The sequence below is a fragment of the Phyllobates terribilis genome, unplaced genomic scaffold, assembly GCF_046119375.1.
Source record: "Phyllobates terribilis strain yellow unplaced genomic scaffold, ASM4611937v1 Scaffold_1__5_contigs__length_1240528914, whole genome shotgun sequence".
Lineage (NCBI taxonomy): Eukaryota > Metazoa > Chordata > Amphibia > Anura > Dendrobatidae > Phyllobates > Phyllobates terribilis.
The window spans coordinates 750,304,466-750,325,882 of NW_027362761.1; the positions used below are offsets into that span (position 1 = coordinate 750,304,466).

Below are 21,417 nucleotides of genomic sequence, written 5' to 3' on the forward strand. Positions count from 1 at the left end.
CAAATCATATATTTAATTATACCGCGGCCAGTATTTGAACTCATAGATTATTATGTATTGCTGCCCAAGTATCCTTATACTCCATAAACTGCATTGACATTCATCCTAGCGGATCAAATTTTTGGTTATTGTCCTATTTGCTGCTTGCTTATATTACAGATACGAGCGCCACTATCTATATACTCTTATTTTTTTGTACTATAACCTCACCCCGATTGTCTGTCACAGTCTGCACTTAGACTTAGAACTTAGTCTACTTAGTTTCATGCAGTTCAACCCTCTATTTTTTTCCCTTCATCTTGATATCTAGGTTTCAACCTGCATTTTATTTCAGAGCTATTAATCCCATCATGCATCACTACAGCATCATATGACTAGCTAGAGCCAGTGCCATTTCCATCTACTAGGACACAGATTATCCTCCCCACTATATTCTCCTGAGCAAATATAAATATAGAGTCAGGAGGCTAAACTGTCATTTACTACATTATAAGTTTGCGACAAGAGCTGTGCAGTCATCATCAACAACTCTGATAGAAATTTTTGGAGAAGTTCAGTGATAGAGCCCAGGCAATTTCATAACACAGGAACTTGTGACCCCCTTAAGAGAACATAAAGCCGTGTAATTCCCAGACAATCAGCAATAGATCACATCTCTGAAGATAAATGTGCCTTGAATTTCGACAACCTTAATCTAATGTGCGGTATATGACTAATGTTATGATTGACATCTGTGGGCAAAGCCAATTGGGTTTTCTTTTAAAACTATAACCACCACAACAGTTTGACTGTCATATCAGGGGTTAAATATAAAGAGTCCTAACTTCAGTGAATCTCATTTTTAGAGGAAAAATGAGTTAGCAACCTTTGTTCTGCACAGTATGTATTGAAGATAGATATCACGCGAGTTTCTCTTCAGATCCTTATTAATTGGTATATTCTCCATGGAGAAGGCGGGAGGGGAACCGGGATGTAGAAACAGCTGCTGCTTCCATAGTCTTTATCAGAACTGTTTGATATATGTAATTAAGACTGTCATTCCTTTTGCTGAAAAAAGGATATTTTAATCCTTTATAAATTCACAGACCAGACTCTTTATATAAAAAAGACAGCCAAAATATAAATGTTGTTATACTTTTTTCTTTCACCCTTTATAGACGTTAATCTTCCTTTTTCATCTCATGTATATGATTTTTAAACATATTGGTATCAACCCACTCACAGTAAATTAGGATTCTACATTAATATAGCCATCCTATATAGCAGGGGTGGGTAATTAATTTTCCTGAGGGGCCACATGAGAGACCGTGACTGTTGTGGAGGGCCGAACCAGTAGGCTGAAATTAATTCTGCTCAATATTAATAGTAATATATTAATTATGTATTACTGTACTTGTATCACTTAATATTGAGCAGAATTAAGTATGCCGACACCCCCATATACTACCATATAAGCCCACAGACAGCTACCCTGTACACAGAATGAGTACACACATATCCCCCCTATATACAGTAGGAGCCCCCCACACACATCCCCTATATACAGCATGAGCCCCCACACACAGCCCTATATACAGTATACCAAACAGTCCCATTATATACTGTACAGTATGAGCCCCACGCACAGCTCCCTATATACAGTATGAGCCCCCACACAGCCACCTATATACAGTATAATCCCAAACACAGCCCACTATATTCAGCATGAGCCCCCCCACACAGTATGAATCCCCATAGCCCCTATATACAGTATGAGCCCCACACAACCCCCATATATACAGTATGAGCTCCCACACAGCCCCTATATACACAGTATGAGCCCCTTCACTAATAGAAAAAATAAAAATAACATACTTACCTTACTCCGGTTCTCTCGGTGCTCTTCTCCAGTCTTTGCTGTGTGCACTGAGACTCCGCACAGCTGACGCGATGTAGTGACTTCATCGCGTCTGCTGTCTCTGTCGCACACACTGACTGGAGGAAGAAGGAGCTGGTGGTTCCTTCCTCCACCACTATATTAATCTCTACCTGTATCTTGAGGATGCAAATAGCGTTGAATTCGGGACGCCGGTGAGGGATGGTGGCAGGATAGTGCAGCCCATGATCCACTGTTTTCAGCTTTTCGGTCTGCATTTTGCCCAGGTCTGCTATTTAGGCATCACAAATTTCGTCAAAAACAAAACTTCTATATTCAACGTGACGTGGTCACATTACTAATAGAGGTGAGTGGATCGCGTCACGCAATCCCGGTTCACAGTCCAGGTTTTTGGCTGTGGACAGGAACTGTGCAAATTTCCTTACCCCCCTTATTATTAGACGGGGTGCGGAGAGGTCGCCTGTGCGCCGCACAGATGACATCACACCAAACTGGCGAATCAAATGCACAACTACTGTCACTGTCCAATGCCAGAGAACACAGACCTGGACCGAGGTTGCGCAAAACGATCTGCTTATCTCCAAAATCACTAGTTAGTAAGATTACAATTCTTTTCTGTGGAGCTGTATCTTCCTTCGGTGGCTTGTGCTCTCTCTTCGTGTACACATCCCCAGTCACTCACAACTTGCTGGCAATGTTCATCGTGATATCACTGCTCAGACCACACTGGCTGAGCCCCGTATCCTGCATGCAGCGCTGTGCTTAAAGGGATTGTCCAGTCAAAACCGATAAGTCTGCAGTCACTCTAACTTATGAATCCCTCCAGCACATGTACTGTGCACTGTGGGGATTCGCTGGTTTCTGACCCGGGAGCGGAGGGTATGTATGAGTTATAGATATTCCCGGGCGGTGGGCGTGGCCTCGCTCCTTTCAAGTATATTGAGCCAAGGTCGCACCCCGTCTAGTGACGTGGCCGTCTAGTGGGTGCAGCCTCACTCCATTCAAGTGTATTGAGAGCAAGGCCGCGCCCACTGGCCAGGAGTATGTTTAACTCATACATACCCTCCAGTCCTGGGTCTGAAACCGGCGAATCTCCTCAACGCACAGTGCCTGCGCTGGGGGGATTCATAAGTCTGCAGTTACACATAGTGACTGCAGACTTATAAGTTTTGACCGGACAACGCCTTTAACTTACAGGCTAGGTTCAGTTCAAAGCACAGACAGAAAATTTCAGTACTCTGTGCTTTGAATGGACTGTAGCAGGAAGTAAAGAGCTGCAGGTCACATGACCACATGTGCTCAAAAAGAGAGAATTTTAACAAGTAAATGATGAAGTTTCATTATTTCTCATAGACTTTACAATGTTTTAATAATCTGTGTTCCTGGAATACCCCTTTAAAAACTATGAAACTATAATATCTGATAAAATAAATAGTCAGGAAACAATGAGGCCAATTAAAAGTGTTTAAGCCAGTTTTCTGCCATAAAAATGTTGCGATTTTTCTCATTTTCACGCAAGTCTAGGCCAAACTTCACCAAAGTAGGAAAATCATGGGAGGGACAGAGGCTTATGAATGCCTGCCTGTCCAATTCATGTTCGGTTGTGGGGTACCTTAAGGCTGTGTGCCCACGATGCGTTTTTTAAGCGTTTCCGCAGCTGCAGAAACGCTTAAACGCATGGTAGAAGGCCTCCCATGGTCCCCAATGATAATCCGCATGTGCTGTGCACATGCTGCGGAAATTTCCGCGGCGGATTATCATTGCGGAAAAAAACGCAGCACAACCAATTATTTTGCAGAAGTGCAGCGTTTTCGCCGACATTGACTTGCATTGGAAAGCATGGATTCCGCATTACTGTATATGCACATGCGGATTACATGCGTTTCAATGTGCGGATGGTACCCGGGTTTGGAGAAGAGGAGACTCTCCTCCGGACGCGGGTACCATAGTACCTGTAAAAAAAAGAATAAAATAAATATTATACTTACCTTCTGACGGGCGCCGCTGCGCTCGTCCTCCCATGCTGGCAGATCGCGGTGGACTGAAGGACCTGCGCTGACTTCATAGTCAGGTGACAGCAGGTCCTTCAGTGTACCGCGAGCTGCCGGCAAGGGAGGACGGAGCGAAGCAAGACTGCGGGGGCCATCGGAAGGTAAGTATAGATTTATTTTTTATTTTATACCATTCTTTCGGTCACAGTATATAAATCCATGCCGTTTGCATGGATTTATATAGTGTGACCAAGTTGTCAAGCACTTTCCAAGTGATGCTAAAATCGCTTGGAAAGTGCTTGTCAACCCGCATGCGGAAATGCAAGTGAAGAACTCTTCACATCCACTTGTCCCTGGCAGGAAAACGCATGTACAATCCGCATGCGTTTTTTCTGCCAGGGAGATGCAGAAACGCTCAGGAAAAAATCCTGAGCATTTCTGCATCGTGGGCACATAGCCTAAGCCAGGAATCTTACTCCAGTCTCTGAATGGAGTGAGATTTTGTGAGAAGTATGGGGGCACACACCACTTGTAAGATGTGCCTGATTTTTTAAGTGGTGTGCGCCTATTAATGAACTTGTCGCCTCTTACTCCATCATGCTCCTTCATTAAGATTGGCGTGTACAGAGTTTCTATGTTCTCCTCATATTTACGTGGGTTTCCTCCGCTTTCCTCCCACACTCCAAAGACATACTGATATGGAATGTAGATTGTGAGCCCCAATGGGGACAGTGCAGATAATGTCTGTAAATTGTTTGAATTGAAAAGCCTTGCGGAATATGTTGGCGCTATATAAATAAAAAGATTATTTATTTATTTATTACAACATCAGTCTTAATGAATCGAGGCCAATATGTTTGAATTTCCTAAAAAAAGACTTTTTGGTTGTACAGGATTAAAAGTGGAAGGCTGCGTAATTTCAGAAATAGTGCCATATCAGTACATAGGTTGTGTCAGGTATTGCATCTTAGTTTCACTGAAGTGAATGAGACTCAGCTGCAATACAACAACCAACCTGTTAACAGTTCTGTTGTCATTTTTGGAAAATAGTAGCCAACGTTAAATAGTCAAAAATTTGAAACAATTCACACAGCTTTACAACAAATGAAGGAAAGGTTTAACAATGTTGAACCATGACTTAGAAGTATCCACAAACGTTTACAAAATACCTAGTTATTCATTAAGATTGAAGTGACTCTAGATAAAAGCAATATTGTGACAGTTAAATCACCGGTGATCAATCACTGGGCTTAGCAGCTAACAAATTAGGGAGCGTACTGGAGTCAGAGGCACCTGATTCATGAAGAGTTGCACGCCTCGTAATGAGTCACGAGTGTCACACGTGTGGTCTGCACCTCGCCACAAATCATACTCCAGTCAGGGACTGGAAAAATACCTATAAAGATATCCACACCTTAAGATAAACTAGATGTGCTGTGTCATTGCGCCCCCGTCCCACCCCAGCTCAGTCCATTTTGGCGGAGCTGGGCGAAGCTATGTGAATACGCCAACATTTTTGCATAGCACTGCGTTGCACAAAAATTGTGCTACTTTTTAACCGCTTCTCGACCATCGATGGTAGATAGACGTCGGCGCTAGCTGAGCTTTGTGCAGCGCCAACGTTTGTCTACGGTTGGTGGCCTTGCAGAGATCAGGATCCCCAAATACAGTGGGAAAAAAAAGTATTTAGTCAGCCACCAATTGTGCAAGTTCTCCCACTTAAAAAGATGAGAGAGGTCTGTAATTAACATCATAGGTAGACCTCAACTATGAGAGACAAAATGAGAAAACACCGTATTTTTTGGACCATAAGACGCACTTTTTTCTCCAAAATTTTGGAGGAAAATGGGGGGTGCGTCTTACAGTCCGAATGTTGGAGGGGGGGGGGGTGTATATTTATGTGTGGTGTGGGGGTATCGGTATCGGTGGGGGAGCGGGGAACAGGAGGCAGCAGCCACGTACTGCAGCCTACACTGTCCCCGCTGCTAAAGAAAATGAATATTCACTGCTTCCCACGCCCATGGGGCGTGGGTAGCCCTGAATATTCATGCTCCTTAATAGCGGTATACAGTGTAGTCGTGCTGCGGCTGCTGCCGGCTATCTCCTGTGCCCGCTGTTAAAGGGCATGAATATTCAACCTCTCTCCACACCCATGGGCGTGGGGAGGGGGTGAATATTCATGCCCTTTAATGAGCGGGCACAGGAGATACCCGGTGGCAGCAGCAGCAGCCGCAGCGCGGCTCCGCTGTGTGCTGGCTATGAAGGAGAGTGAAGTCACTGCTCCCCGCGCACACAGACCCGGCGTGGGGAGCAGTGACTTCCGGCAGCTGATCTCTCCTTGTGAGCCGCACATGGCAGTGACGTCATGTGCGGCTCACATGGAGAGATCAGTGCAGGCAGACCGGACGCAGCGCTGGAGGAGAGAGAAGAGAGGCGAGTAGGAGTGTTTATTTTTTTTTAATGTGTAGCCTGATGGGGATTAGGGGGACCATGCATACTAGGACAGGGATTAGGGGTGCCATGCATACCAGGATCGTGATTACGGGTGCCTGCATACCAGGACAGGGATGAGGGGTGCCATGCATACCAGGACAGGGATGAGGGGTGCCATGCATACCAGGACAGGGATGAGGGGTGCCATGCATACCAGGACAGGGATGAGGGGTGCCATGCATACCAGGACAGGGATGAGGGGTGCCATGCATACCAGGACAGGGATGAGGGGTGCCATGCATACCAGGACAGGGATGAGGGGTGCCATGCATACCAGGACAGGGATGAGGGGTGCCATGCATACCAGGACAGGGATGAGGGGTGCCATGCATACCAGGACAGGGATGAGGGGTGCCATGCATACCAGGACAAGGATGAGGGGTGTCATGCATACCAGGACAGGGATGAGGGGTGTCATGCATACCAGGACAGGGATGAGGGGTGCCATGCATACCAGGACAAGGATGAGGGGTGCCATGCATACCAGGATAAGGATGAGGGGTGCCATGCATACCAGGATGGGGATGGGGACCACATATAAAAGGAAGGGGGGCGGCATATATACCAGGATGGGGGATATTGTCAGAATTGGGGAACATTACCCCTATACCTGTGTCAGCAGAAGACCCCCTTCCCCTTAAAAGTGCATCATGACCACATTTTTTGCTTAAATTTTTATTTTTTTATTTTCCTCCTCTAAAACCTAGGTGCGTCTTATGGTCCGGTGTGTCTTATAGACCGAAAAATACGGTAAGTATTTGGTCAATTATAAACAAGCAAGATTTCTGGCTCTCACAGACCTATAACTTCTTCTTTAAGAGGCTCCTCTATCCTCCACTCATTACCAGTTTGAACTTGTTATCAATATAAAAAAGACACCTGTCCGCAACCTCAAACAGTCACACTCCAAACTCCACTATGGTGAAGACCAAAGAGCTGTCGAAGGACACCAGAAACAAAACTGTAGCCCTGCACCAGGCTGGGAAGACTGAATCTGCAATAGGCAAGCAGCTTGGTGTGAACAAATCAACTGTGGAACAATAATTAGAAAATGGAAGACATACAAGACCACTGATAATCTCCCTCGATCTGGGGCTCCACACAAGATCTCACCCCGTGGGGTCAAAATGATCTCAAGAACGGTGAGCAAAAATCCCAGAACCACACGGGGGGACCTAATGAATGACCTGCAGAGAGCTGGGACCAACGTTACACAGGCTACCATCAGTAACACGCTACGCCGCTAGGGACTCAGATCCTGCAGTGCCAGACGTGTCCCCCTGCTTAAGCCATTATATGTCTGGGCCCGTCTGAAGTTTGCTAGAGACCATTTGGATGACCCAGAAGAGTATTGGGAGAATGTCATATGGTCAGATGAAACCAAAGTAGAACTGCTATAACTAATACTGTAGAGTGTACATTGATATATAAAAAAAATACAAAAAGTAATAAAATGGCACATCAGCCTTATACTGCAGAGGAGGCGTATGCCCTTTTATTTCTAACAATGAAGAAAGTGTAATGTCAGATGGAGATGAGGATTTCGAGGGCTTTATTAGCGGTGACAGCGATGGCTCAGAAATGAGCAGTGATTCTGGTCCATCCTCAAGCCCAAGGGCCAGTACAGCAATAGGGGCAAATAGCGCTACTGGAGAAACGTCTCCAAATCAGGGAACACTGCCCAGTAAAAGCGCTGTCCCTGGTGCTAGTGAATTTTGCCACGTGATGTAGCATTTCCCAGATGGGAAGCTTCGGATTCGACTACTCCATTCAGCCCTGATTTTAACGCCACTCCTGGTATAAATGTGGAGGTGGAAGATTTTGGACCAGTTAATTTTTTTAAATTTGTTTATGACAGATAGCTTGCTAGAGGATATTGTCCTGCCAACAAATTTATACGCTTCCCAATTTATTTGTCAGAATCCACGATCCTATTATGCTAGATACAATTTATGGATGCCAGCTAATCTTCCTGAAAAGAAAAAATGTTTAGGACTTACATTTGCCATGGGGCTTGCTAAAAAACCAAGCATTCGATCCTACTGGTCCAACCACCCATTTCAAGCCACCCCTTTGTTTTCAGTCGTTCTGCCTAGGACCCGTTATGAAATGCTCGTGAGATTTTGGCATTTAAATGACAGTCAATGCCTACTTGGAAATGCCCCAGAACATGACAGATTATATAAAATCAGACCCATGATTGAAGACTTGACACAAAAGTTCTTAAGGCTCTACACCCCAACACAAAATATTTCTATAGATGAGTCCCTTGTAAAATTCAAAGGAAGACTGCACCTCAAGCAATTTATCCCATCTAAAAGGGCAAGGTTTGGAATAAAGCTCTATAAAATGTGCGAAAGTTCAACCGGATACACATCCGCTTTTCGCATTTATGAGGGGAAAGATAGCCAACTAAACCCACCAGGATGCCCTATTTATCTAGGGACATCTGGAAAAATCGTTTGGGAGCTGATAAGCCCATTTTTACAAAAAGGCTACAATCTGTATGTGGACAATTACTACACCAGCATACCCCTATTTAAAAGTCTGGTTGAACACAACTTCGGAGCTTGTGGGACCATTCGTAAAAACAGTCAGCGGTTTTCACAATCATTGGTCAACGAAAAGTTCCAAAAAGAGTAGTCAGGGGCTGTACACAATGGAGAGCTGCTTGCACTCAAGTATAAAGGGTAAGAAATATATTATTATCCTCAGCTCGATCCACACAGATGCCACAAGGGCCATTGTAGAACAAGGATCCACTACTCCAAAGCAAAAACCTTTGTCAGTCATTGACTATAACAAACACATGGGGGGGGGGGGTGGACCTTGCAGACCAGGTTCTACAGCCACACCAGGTATCAAGAAAATCATATACCTGGTATACAAAGTTAGTCATTTACTTGTTTCAGGTGGTCACACATAATTATTTTGTGTTATTCAAAAAAATCAGGAAATTCAGATACTTTTTTTGATTATCAGGAAAAGGTCATTGAAAATCTTGTTTTTGCAAATGTTGTCCCTGCTCATCCATTAGAATCTGAAGATGTGAAAAAATTCACTGAGCGACATTTTATTGGACTCATTCCAGCAACAGAAAAAAAGAAAAAAAAAACCCAGAGAAGATGTCATGTATGTACCAAGAGAGAAATTAGGCGTGATACCCGCTATTATTGCCAACATTGCCTATCATTACCAGCCTTATGCCTCACTGACTGTTTTAAAATCTTCCACAAGGAACCTGTATTAATTTATTTAGCGAATTACACATTCATGTAGTGCTCGCTTAACAGTTTCCGGGGTGAATGTCTCCAGAGACACAAGTTGGGCACAATAGATTGGGCACTACAATGGCATATTTGCAATTTTTGCTCTAAAAACATCCACTGTCCACTGCATACTTGTTTCTGGAAATCATCCATGGAGTGAAAAATCGCCACTACACACATAGATGAATTCCCAGAGGGGTGTAATTTCCAAAATGGTGTCATTACGGGGGGGTATTCTGCTGTTCTGGTACTTAGGTGCTCTGCAAATGGAGTCTGCAAACTATTCCAGGAAAATTTGTACTCCAATAGTCAAATAGCGCTTCTTACTTCCTTAGTCCTGCTGTGTTGCCAAACAGTACTGCACAGCCACATATGGGATATTCCAAAAAATGTGAGACAACTTAAGGGGCCACGTTTACCTATTTTTCTATGTTAAAATGTAAAATCCTGGGCTAAAACAACACTTTAGCGGTAAAAATTTAATTATCTTTCTTCACCGCTCAACAGTATAAAATTCTATGAAACAGCTGTGGTGTCAGTTTGCTCACTGCACCACTAGATTAATTCATTCAAGGGAGTAGGTTGTAAAGGTTCTCCTGTTGAGGGGGTCCTGCTGTTTTAGCATCTTAGGAATTTTGCCAATGTGGCATGTCACCCACAAACCATTCCAGCAAAATCTGCTAATATGGCCCTTCTTCTGAGCTTTGCACCATGGCTGAAATGTAGTTTCCAACCACATATGGGGTATCAGCATACTCAGGAGAAATTGCACAATTGATTGTGGGGTCCATTTTCTCGTTTTAACCTTGTGAAAATGGGAAATTTGAGGCTAAATTAACTTTTTAGTGAAAAAAACATAATATTTAATTTTCACATCCCAGTATATTAAAATTCTGTGGGACACCTATGGTATCAAGATGTTCATCACACCAGCAAGTGAATTCCTCAAGGGGCCTAGTTTACAAAATGGTGGCACTTGTGGGGGGTTTACACTGTTTAGGCACATCAGGGGCCCTGCAAACATGACTTGGCATCCGTTATTGATTCAAGACAATTTTGCATTCCAAAAGTCAAATGATGCTCCATCCCTTCCAAACCCTGCTGTGCGCCCAAGGAGTAGTTTTCCCCTACATATGGGGAGCAGCATACTCGGGAGAAATTGCACAAGAAAAGTTTGTGGATTTTCTCCTGTTACCCTTGTGAAACAAAAAAATTTTGGGCTAAAGTAACATTTTCGTGGGAAATAGTAACATTTTCATTTTTTCATTCCACATTGCTTTCGTTCCTGTGAGGAACCTGAAGGATTAATAAACTTCTTTAATTTGGTTTTGAGCACTTTGAGGGTGCAGTTTTTGGAACAGTGTCACTTTTGGGTATTTTCTGTCACATAGGCCCCTCAAAGTCACTACAAATGTGATGTGGTCCCTAAAAAAGTGGTTTTGTAAATGTTGGAAAAATGAGAAATTGCTAATCAACTTTTAACCGTTATAACTTCCTAACAAAATAAAAGTAAAATACAGCTCAAAAATGATGTTGATGTAAAATAGACATGTGGTAAATGTTATGTATTAATTATTTTGTGTGACATAACTCTGATTTAAAGGGCATAAAAATTAAAAGTTTAAAAATTGCAAATTTTTTTAAATATTTAGCTAAATTTCTAATATTTTCACAAACGCAAAAAATATCATCCTAAATTTACCACTAACATGAAGTACAACATGTCACGAAAAAACAGTCTCAGAATCAGTGGGATCCGTTGAAGCGTTCCCGAGTAATCACCTCATAAAGTGACAGTGGTCAGAATTGAAAAAAATTGGCCTTATCAGGAAGGTGAAAACAGGTTCTGGCGTGAACGGGTTAAAGTAATTTACGCCAGAATTCTGGTGTAACCGCATTGCCTTGAGGCACTTTGACAGGGTCCTTTATTTGGTCAAATACACACATTTGCAAGAGTGCCTCATTTTTCTTTGTAAAGCCTCATTCAGATGTCCTTTTTCACAGATATAACATCCAACTCATAGTCTGAATGAGGCCTAACCATGACAGCAATCAGCTGACTAATGAGCAGGGGATGACTATATATATTACACATCTCTCCATGTAAACAGGAAATGTTCTGCAAAGTTAAACTGTATGTGTACCAAATAATTATGTAAACCATAATTCATGACCATACAGTTTTCATTGGTCTATGTATAAGGGCCGTTAGTACTGGCTCAAATATAAGTCCTGTAGGGTTAATGAAAGTCTATATATTTCTCTCTGAGGGAGATTGCACAAAATACCACCTGAAACCGAACTGACATTTTTTGAGTGTCAGCCAATAATGTGCTTTATCTCTCCATTTACCTTGCACAACATTTCATTATTAAAGGGAACCTATCAGGCAATTCACGCTGTACAAACCGCAAGCAGCATCAATCGCAGTCCGTGGCTGGATCTTCCCACTGCTGCTAGAGGTGACTGTAAAGGACTTTCAGTGGTGCTGGTAAGAGCCGGCCAGGGAACAGATTAGTCTGATGCCACCTACATCTTCTCTCAGGTTTCTCAGAAATGCCAAAGAAGTTCAGAGAACTATATACAGGCTGCGATTCATGCTGCTCGTGGTTGGTTCCCTTTAAAATATGGAGAATTTGGTTGAGACGAGATCTCAATCTGTGCATGCTCCGCCTCCGGCGGCCATTTTCCCAAAGCCCACCGCAGGGAAATCTACAAGAAAGGGGACTCCGCTCACCGGCACCGACATCTTCTGACAGCCCAAGTCCCGCGGCATGGCCTCCTGGAGCAGCGACCCTGCCTTCTGTGACCCCATTCCACCATCCCCCACCCACCCTTCCTGGTAAGCTACCATTAAAACAGACTATAAGATGCACCACCATTTTATGTAAACTATTTTTTTCCGGTTTCGCACCCCAAAATTTGGGGTGCGTCTTATGGTCTGGTGCATCTTATAGTCCGCAAAATACGTAAGTTATTTAATGTTTTTAGGCCAGTTTCACAAGTCCGAGTATGGACCACAATGTATGAACTGGTTGCAGCTCTCTTGACCCAAACTCAACAATTTCAGAAGCCAGGCCATACATCTGGATTGGTACTCTGACCGTGAAACAAGGAGATGTGAAATTGGCATTACTTGCATTCATATACAGAGCCACTTTCCAAATTCTTCAGGTTGCCATTTAATAAAATTTATCTAATTTATACAATGTGATTTTCTTGATTTTTTTTTTTTGGATATTCTATCTCTCAATGTTAAAATTAACCTACCCTTAAAATTATAGACTGTTCATGTCTTTGTCAGTGGGCAAAAGTACAAAAACAGCAAGGGATCAAATACTTATTTCCTTCACTGTATAGGTTCTTTTTTACTTAAGTGATGGAAAAAAAATCCAAAGTTTGTAAAAAAAAAAATGTAAAAAGTCGCCATTTTCTGATACCCATAGCATCTCCATTTTTCGTGATCTGCGGCTGAGCGAGGGCTTATTTTTTGTGCACGGAGCTGACATTTTGTATTGATACCATTTTGGGGTAGATACAATGTTTTGATCGCCTATTATTGCATTTTATTGCAATGTTGCGGCGACCAAAAAAAATGCAATTCTGAGGTTTTTATTTTTTTTCTTATTACACCATTTACCGATCAGATTCATTTAGTTTATATTTTGATGGATTGGGCATTTCTGAACGCAGTGATGCCAAATATGTGTTTTTTTTATTGTTTTATTTTAAATGGGTAAAAAGGGGGGTGGTTTGAACTTTTATATTTTTAAAAACATTTTTTTCCTACTTTTTACTTGCTTCAATAGTCTCCTTAGGAGACTTGAAGCTGCGATCTTCTGATTGCTTTTGCTACACATAGCAGGGCTTTGTGTTATCATACAAACCCATCGGCGCCCCGCGATCATGTGTCGGGGCGGCGATGGGAAGGGTTTGTGACGCGCTTCCACCGCTTTGGTGTTAAATGCTGCAGTCAGAGATTGACAGAGGCATTTAACATGTTAACAGCAGCGGGTGAATCCCGATTCCAGCCATGGCTGTTAGGGACACATGACAACTGATCAAATCAGCTTTCATGTGCTGGAAAAGATGCAGGCTCAGGGCCGTAGCCCGCATGGAGTACAGGAACATGACCTATGACATGCCTATCTCAGTACAAAATAAGTAAAGCATTTACTAAATGCCTCAACATTTTAAGCTGCTTTACAACCTTATGTTGCGGTTTGCTTTATCTCTGTCGGGATATTAGTTATGCATCTCAATATATTATATATTACTTTTGGTACACAACACCTATTGAGAACCCTACTGAGAACCAATCCCATGTCTACATTGTTGGAAGAGGTACAGAGAGATCACGCGGTGACGCCTTTAATAATAATGAAGATCAGCAGATAGAGATGTTCCTAATTACAACCTTACCCAGATCTGCAGCTTGATTCTTTTGTCATTCCTGTAAATAGTTTTCACTTTGAAGTCTATTCCGACCGTGCTGACAAATGCTGGGGTGAAAGAGTCGTCTGCATATCGGAAGAGAAAGGAGGTTTTTCCCACGCTGCTGTTCCCAATAATTAAGATCTTGAACATGTAATCAAAGTTCTGGTCGGAGGATTCTTTCTGCCCATAACGAGAATCTGTAGCTGATGCCATCTGTATGGGAAGAGAAGAACAGTGTACATGAGTGGGAGGGCAGAAGGCATGCTAGGAAGCTGCAATAATAAGTCGCGGTTCACACCACATTTTCTCCATATACTTGATATATATTTTTTATTGGTAACTAAAATAAAAAATAAAAATAAAAAAAAAACAACTATATAATATCTTATTTAGAAAGCAGAAATTTTACTTATTTAAAATAATAAAAAAGTTCCTGTGTAAAGGAGTGTCGGTGGGTGGAGTGATAGCCATTAGAGATGAGCGAACACAGACTTCTCCCGGAAGTCCGACAGTTCGGGGAGGAGAGACAGGGAAAGAGAGAGAGAGGGGAAAGGGAAAGAGAGAGAGAGAGGGGAAAGGGAAAGAGAGAGAGAGGGGAAAGGGGAAGAGAGAGAGAGGGGAAAGGGGAAGAGAGAGAGAGGGGAAAGGGAAAGAGAGAGAGAGAGGGGAAAGGGAAAGAGAGAGAGAGAGGGGAAAGGGAAAGAGAGAGAGAGAGAGGGGAAAGGGAAAGAGAGAGAGAGAGGGGAAAGGGAAAGAGAGAGAGAGGGGAAAGGGAAAGAGAGGGGAAAGGGGAAGAGAGAGAGGGGAAAGGGGAAGAGAGAGAGAGGGGAAAGGGGAAGAGAGAGAAAAAGATTTTCCAGATCCAAAGTTTGGGTCCTCATTGATTTTTATTGGGTTCTGGTTCAAGTTTGAGTACAGTTCTGGTACCCGAACCGAACTTTAGACCAATGTTCAGTCAAACCCGACAGACCCGAACTTCCACATGTCCACTCATCCATAATAGCTATCTAACATGTTTGGGGGCCGTAAGAGCCAGAGCATAGTTTATGTGTAGAGAGGCTCAGGTCAGTTGATAAAATAGAGCTTATACACAAAAAACAATGTACCACCTACTGTATATTCTTTAGTATCAGTAAGTAATGACCTTTTTTTATTTTTCAATCTCTCAAATTTTTTTAAAATTTTCCATAGATAATTATGGATGCTGTTAAGAGCATTTAGCGGTATGCTTTACAGCAGCTACATAGGCACAGACGCCATTAATGGCGAGGGAGAGGTAGAACTAGAATTGCGATTTCCTCACTATTCTCTCCGATTACATAAATTGCTTCCACTTCTAAATCCAACACCAAGTCCATGTGATGGCCACGCAGTCCATGTAGTGTCACATTGGGAACGTGGCCGCATACCAGATAATGAAACATGGAACCTGGGCTGGTGTGGCTGCCTCTCTTTTCCTAGCCAAGGACTCCCATTACTGTGATTATATAACGGGAATGTCCACTAATGATCAACCCCTTTTTAATAGCTGAAGTGCTCCATACAAGATAAAAAAAAGCATATACTCAGTTCTCGGACCCGCCCTGCTCCTCCGATGTCAGCGTTGTGTCTCCCGGCAGGCGGTCATGTAACATCGTTATATCACGCAACCATCGCAGACTTTCAGTATACTGACGAAATAGTGAAGGCTGCAGAGGTTACGTGACAAAATGCCACATGACTGCCACGATACGACGCACCGGCATTGCTTGAGCTGCGCCGATGCCAGAGAAAAGTATATGTTCCTGTTCACTTCAGTTGAAACTGAGCAGCAGCACCTGAGAATAGTCACTACACTGTATATGGGGCCATGCTGCTCTGGCAAAGCATACAGTCTTCTTCCCCTGCATCCAGTATCGCTTTACCCAGTTTTCTGGATCAGTGGGGATTCCAGAGAAGAGAACACCCGCGGTAAGCAAGTGATCACCTAAACTTTGGATGAGTGCTGACTGGCTATCCTGCTTCAAACCTCGACTTCTTTGTTATTCAGGGCTGATCCACTCATTGCAGATTGGTAGAATTGAAGCAATAAAAAGAGCCATGCACCGAAGCCAATATTATGTCAAGGCAGTACTGCCCAACGCAGGTCATTACCGCGGAATATGTATGCAATGTGGGCATGTTGATAACATCCAATAGAAAAATGCAAGATCCAGCACTCGACAATCAATATTAAAATCCATAATTTTATTTCAATATGTGAAAAACAGCAAAGATGCATCCTAGAAAAAAATCTTACATGTTTTGAACAATTAAGATAGGATCCTTCTCTTAATAGCCATTCAACCTCTACACGGTGTGCACAATTATTAGGCAAGTGAGTATTTTCACCATATCATTTTCATATACACTGCTCAAAAAAATAAAGGAAACACTCAAATAACACATCCTAGATATGAATGAATAAAATATTCTCATTGAATACTTTGTTCTCTACAAAGTTGAATGTGCTGACAACAAAATCACACAAAAATCATCAATGGAAATCAAATTTATTAACCAATGGACCAAGTGGAAAAACACACTACAGGCTGATCCAACTTTGATGTAATGTCCTTAAAAACAAGTCAAAATGAGGCTCAGTATTGTGTGTGGCCTCCACGTGCCTGTATGACCTCCCTACAACGCCTGGGCATGCTCCAGATGAGGTTGTGGATGGTCTCCTGTGGGATCTCCTCCCAGACCTGGACTAAATCATCCGCCAACTCCTGGACAGTCTGTGGTGCAAGTGACGTCGGTGGATGGAGCGAGACATGATGTCCCAGATGTGCTCAATCGGATTCAGGTCTGGGGAACGGGCGGGCCAGTCCATAGCTTCAATGGCTTCATCTTGCAGGAACTGCTGACACTCCAGCCACATGAGGTCTGGCATTGTCCTGCATTAGGAGGAACCCAGGGCCAACCACACCAGCATATGGTCTCACAAGGGGTCTGAGGATCTCATCTCGGTACCTAATGGCAGACATATTACCTCTGGTGAGCACATGGAGGGCTGTGCGGCCCTCCAAAGAAATGCCACCCCACACCATTACTGACCCACTGCCAAACCGGTCATGCTGAAGGATGTTGCAGGCAGCAGATCGCTCTCCATGGCGTCTCCAGACTCTGTCACGTCTGTCACATGTGCTCAGTGTGAACCTGCTTTCATCTGTGAAGAGCACAGGGCGCCAGTGGCGACTTTGCCAATCCTGGTGTTCTGTGGCAAATACCAAGCGTCCTGCATGGTGTTGGGCTGTGAGCACAACCCCCATCTGTGGACGTCGGGCCTTCATACCACCCTCATGGACTCGGTTTCTAACCGTTTGTGCAGACACATGCACATTTGTGGCCTGCTGGAGGTCATTTTGCAGGGCTCTGGCAGTGCTCCTCCTGTTCCTCCTTGCACAAAGGAGGAGGTAACGGTCCTGCTGCTGGGTTGTTGCCCTCCTATGGCTCCATCCACATCTCCTGGTATCTGCTCCATGCTCTGGACACTGTGCTGACAGACACAGCTATCCTTCTTGTCACAGCTCGCACTGATGTGCCATCCTGGATGAATGCACTACCTGAGTAACTTCTGTGGGTTGTACTGTAGACACCACCTCATGCTACTGTACCTCTAGGGGTGAGAGCAATGGCAAAATGAAAAAGTGACCAAAACAACAGCCAAAAAGGATGAGAACAGAGAAATGGTCTGTGGTCACCTCCTGCAGAATCTTGTAAATTGCCTATCATTTCTACCAGCTGTCTGTTCCATTTGCACAACAGCAGGAGAAATTGATGCACAATCAGTGTAGCTTCATAACTTGGAGTTACATTGTGTTGTTTAAGTGTTCCCTTTATTTTTTTGAGCAGTGTATATTTTCCACTCCGACGCTGTATAAACTTGAATCCTTATTAGGCAGCTTGTTTTCCTCAAGCAAACTGGGCCAAAAAAAGAGATTTCTCTGACTCTGAAAAGTCAAAAATTGTTACACATCTTACAGAGGGATGCAGAACTCTAGAAGCTGCTAAAGATATTGGGGCGTGATGACAGAACCATCAAACGTTTTGTTGCAAATAGCCAGCAGGGTCATAAAAAACCTGTTGAAAAAAGATGCACATTAACTGCTAAAGATTTGAGAAGAATCACGCGTGAAGCGACCAGGAAGCCATTATCCTCCTGCTGTCATATTCCAGCGCTGCAGACTCCCTGGAGGCCCAGAAGTACAAGGTGTTCAGCGCTTAGACATGGCCAAGGTAAGGAAGGCTGAAACCACCAACACTGAACAAGACACAGAAGTTTAAATGTCAATAGTGGGTCAAGAAATATCTGAAGGTTTTATGGCCTAATGAGATAAAAGTGACTCTTGATGGACCAGATGGATGGGACTGTGACTGGTCAGTAACGGGAACAGACATCCACTTCGACTCTAGCAAGGTGGAGTATTGTTAGGGGCTGGTATTATCAAAGATGAGCTAGTTGGAACTTTTCGGTTTGAAGATGAACTCAAAATCAGCTCCCAAACCTACTGACAGTTTTAGAAGACACTTTCTTCAAGCAGTGGTACAGGAAAAAGATGCATCTTTCAAGAAAACCATGATTTTTATGCAGGACAATGTTCCATTACGTGCATCAAAGTCTCCACTGCTTGCCTGACAGAAAAGGCCTTAATGATGAAAGAATAACGACAACTAACCTAAACTCTATTGAGAACATTGTGGGCCCTTCTTAAACAGGAGATTTATGGTGAAGAAAAACAGTACACCTCTCTGAACAGTGTCTGGGAGTCTGTGTTTGGTGCTGCCCAAAAAGTTGATCGTCAACAGTTTAAGAAACTGAAGGACTGCATGACAGAAAGCTTATGACTGTTATTGAAAAGAAGGTGGGGGGTATATCGGGCACTAATTTTTTGGTAAAATGTCAGAAATGTATTTTTGTACATTTTGAGTTGTTCAGTTATTATTATCACTTTTCACAGATGAAAGCAATTAAGATGGGAAAATTTCCATTTTTTATTTGGTTACATAATTCTGCACACTAACAGTTGCCTAATAATTCTGCACACATAGATATTCTCCTAAGGAAGACAAAACCTCACTTTTACTTTCTTAAATATTAAGGTTTCAGGATTATTCCCTTTTTGGATAGGCCGACCATTGAGTCCATTTTTTTTTTTTTTAAAGATGAATCCATGCAAAAATGAATACATTGGTATTTATTTTGCAACATTTTTTTTTTTTTAAATACTGGATCTGTTACAAACGGATATCAACTGGACATGTGAACAGAGCCCAAGTCATAGAATAAGAGATAGACAAAGACTAAGATTTTTCTAGGATGCATACTTGGTGTTTTCAAACATGTTAAAATAAAATTGTGAATTTTAATCTTGAAGACAGAGTTGATTCACATTTTTCTATTGTATTATTCACCAGTGTGCATTCCTTATAACTGTTCCCATACTGGAAAATTACAAATGAGAAGGGGGTAAGTTGAACTTACGTTTACTTGTCTAGTATTCTACTTCTGTATAGGACAATTACTTAGGTCTGACTTGTAACATGAGACTCACATTGAGGTTCTCAAAGGAACGCATAGAGATTGACTTCCAGTCCCCACAGAAGACACTATAGTCAGAGTGTTGGTCATATGATATAATGGTGGGAACAAAGCTGATAATTCAGCAATAAATACCCGATATACTACAAATGGAAGCAAATATAAAACATTTTTCTGAAGGGCTTCTTTAATTAGGCTTATACTCCAGATGTTTCTGTTGTGAAAGCCAAGTAGAATGAAACTGCCAATAATACTGTAAGACAATAAGGGAACTATCAATGACCAGTAAGTTATCAGAACGCCTTATGTCAAAACATCAGTACAGATGTTCATCAACTTAAAATGTAACAATAAGAGCGTCAGTTCATTAGGATTAGGTCACATTGATGACCACACCTGCATCCCCTATATTGGCCAGAATGGTGGCTTGCTGGAAAGATGGCCCCTACCTTTAAGGTGGGTTAGCATGGCCTTGTTCCGCTGTAGAGAAATGTGTGGTCCTCAGAAACATCCCTAGATAACTCATGCCTATATGCTATTATTACTCCATATAACAATATACTTATGAGCTATATCCATGTGTTCACCACAAAACATGCCATTGAAACGAGCCGCATGAATTCCTCACGCTGGAGGCTTCGTCTCCTTGACTTTCTCATCGTACATTTCTGCTGCCTATGCCACTCACATTGTCCTTATCAACAGCTGTTATTCAATACCGTCTATAATTACAACAGTCTATGGAATCTAAGAAATTGTTCTTTTAACAAAAAGAAGAATCTGTGCTAACTTCATCTATATTTACAGGGGCTCTTATGTGAGAAAGTCCATGTTTTGTTAAGGTTCCCTTACACGAACTGACCAGCAGCACTAACCAACCTTGTTTGCTGATCGGCAGTCCTTTAATAGTCCATGTACACATGCACACCGCCCTTCAGATGCACACTGAACAAATTGTAAGGTTGTTCAGTGCGCAAAGGCTGCCATTGTTCTCAGCAGCACAGGACGATGAGCTTTCGAGCAGGCAAAAGATCATTTCACCCAAATGGGTAGCGCGGTTGTCGGGTAGTTGGCCGCCTGTTTAGACTGAAAGGTTATCGTGAGGAACACTCATTCACAGTTACCTTGCAATGTAAATGGACCCTTACAAAAGTGGTTTCCAAGTACTAATCTGTATGTTGCCCTAGACCTTGGGTTCTCAACACTGGCTGACACAGACTGAAAAGGGCCACTCTACAAGGACAATATGTGGGCCCTTTACAGTCTAATAGCTCATCATAATACAAACTGTCACCAGCTTTGAAGGTGGAAATGGTCCCCCTCACCTCTTGGGCCCCTGTGCAGCCGCACATCTTGTACCAACAATATGTCTGCCCTTGGTTCTCAGCGCTGGCACATTGAATTACCACAAAACAGCTATCATTTTTATTGTCGCATTAGGATTTAGGACCTATATAGGCATATCATGAGACTTAGCAGTAAAATCATGTCGACAGGTTCCCTTTCAGTGGATGCCGTATTTCTGCTTGTGAATTTCATGTCATGATACACATGCGGATTTTCACACTGATTTGTTGTGGACATGATTGCCTGTAAAAAGTGCTTGGCCATAAATTAGGGATTTCAGACGGTTATTCTCGGAACGAGGTATTTTTCATGGTTGGCTTGTGAAGGTTGTGGATTTGTCCAACAACACCATACAGTAGGTGAAGTTGATAAATTACTTATTGCTCAATGCTGAAATTAATATGGCTTGGATGAAGATCTGTTATTAGGCATCAGTAACCTTTT

General features: G+C 42.8%; 1 protein-coding gene across 1 annotated transcript in view; it reads right to left on the reverse strand.

Moving 5' to 3' along the window:
• Positions 1 to 21,417, reverse strand: part of RAB3A (RAB3A, member RAS oncogene family) — a 73,098-nt gene that overhangs the window by 37,798 nt on the left and 13,883 nt on the right. Inside the window, exon 2 of the mRNA XM_073636879.1 lies at positions 14,052 to 14,279. Coding sequence (XP_073492980.1) covers positions 14,052 to 14,279 — 228 coding nt within the window. The remainder of the gene's footprint in view (positions 1 to 14,051; positions 14,280 to 21,417) is intronic.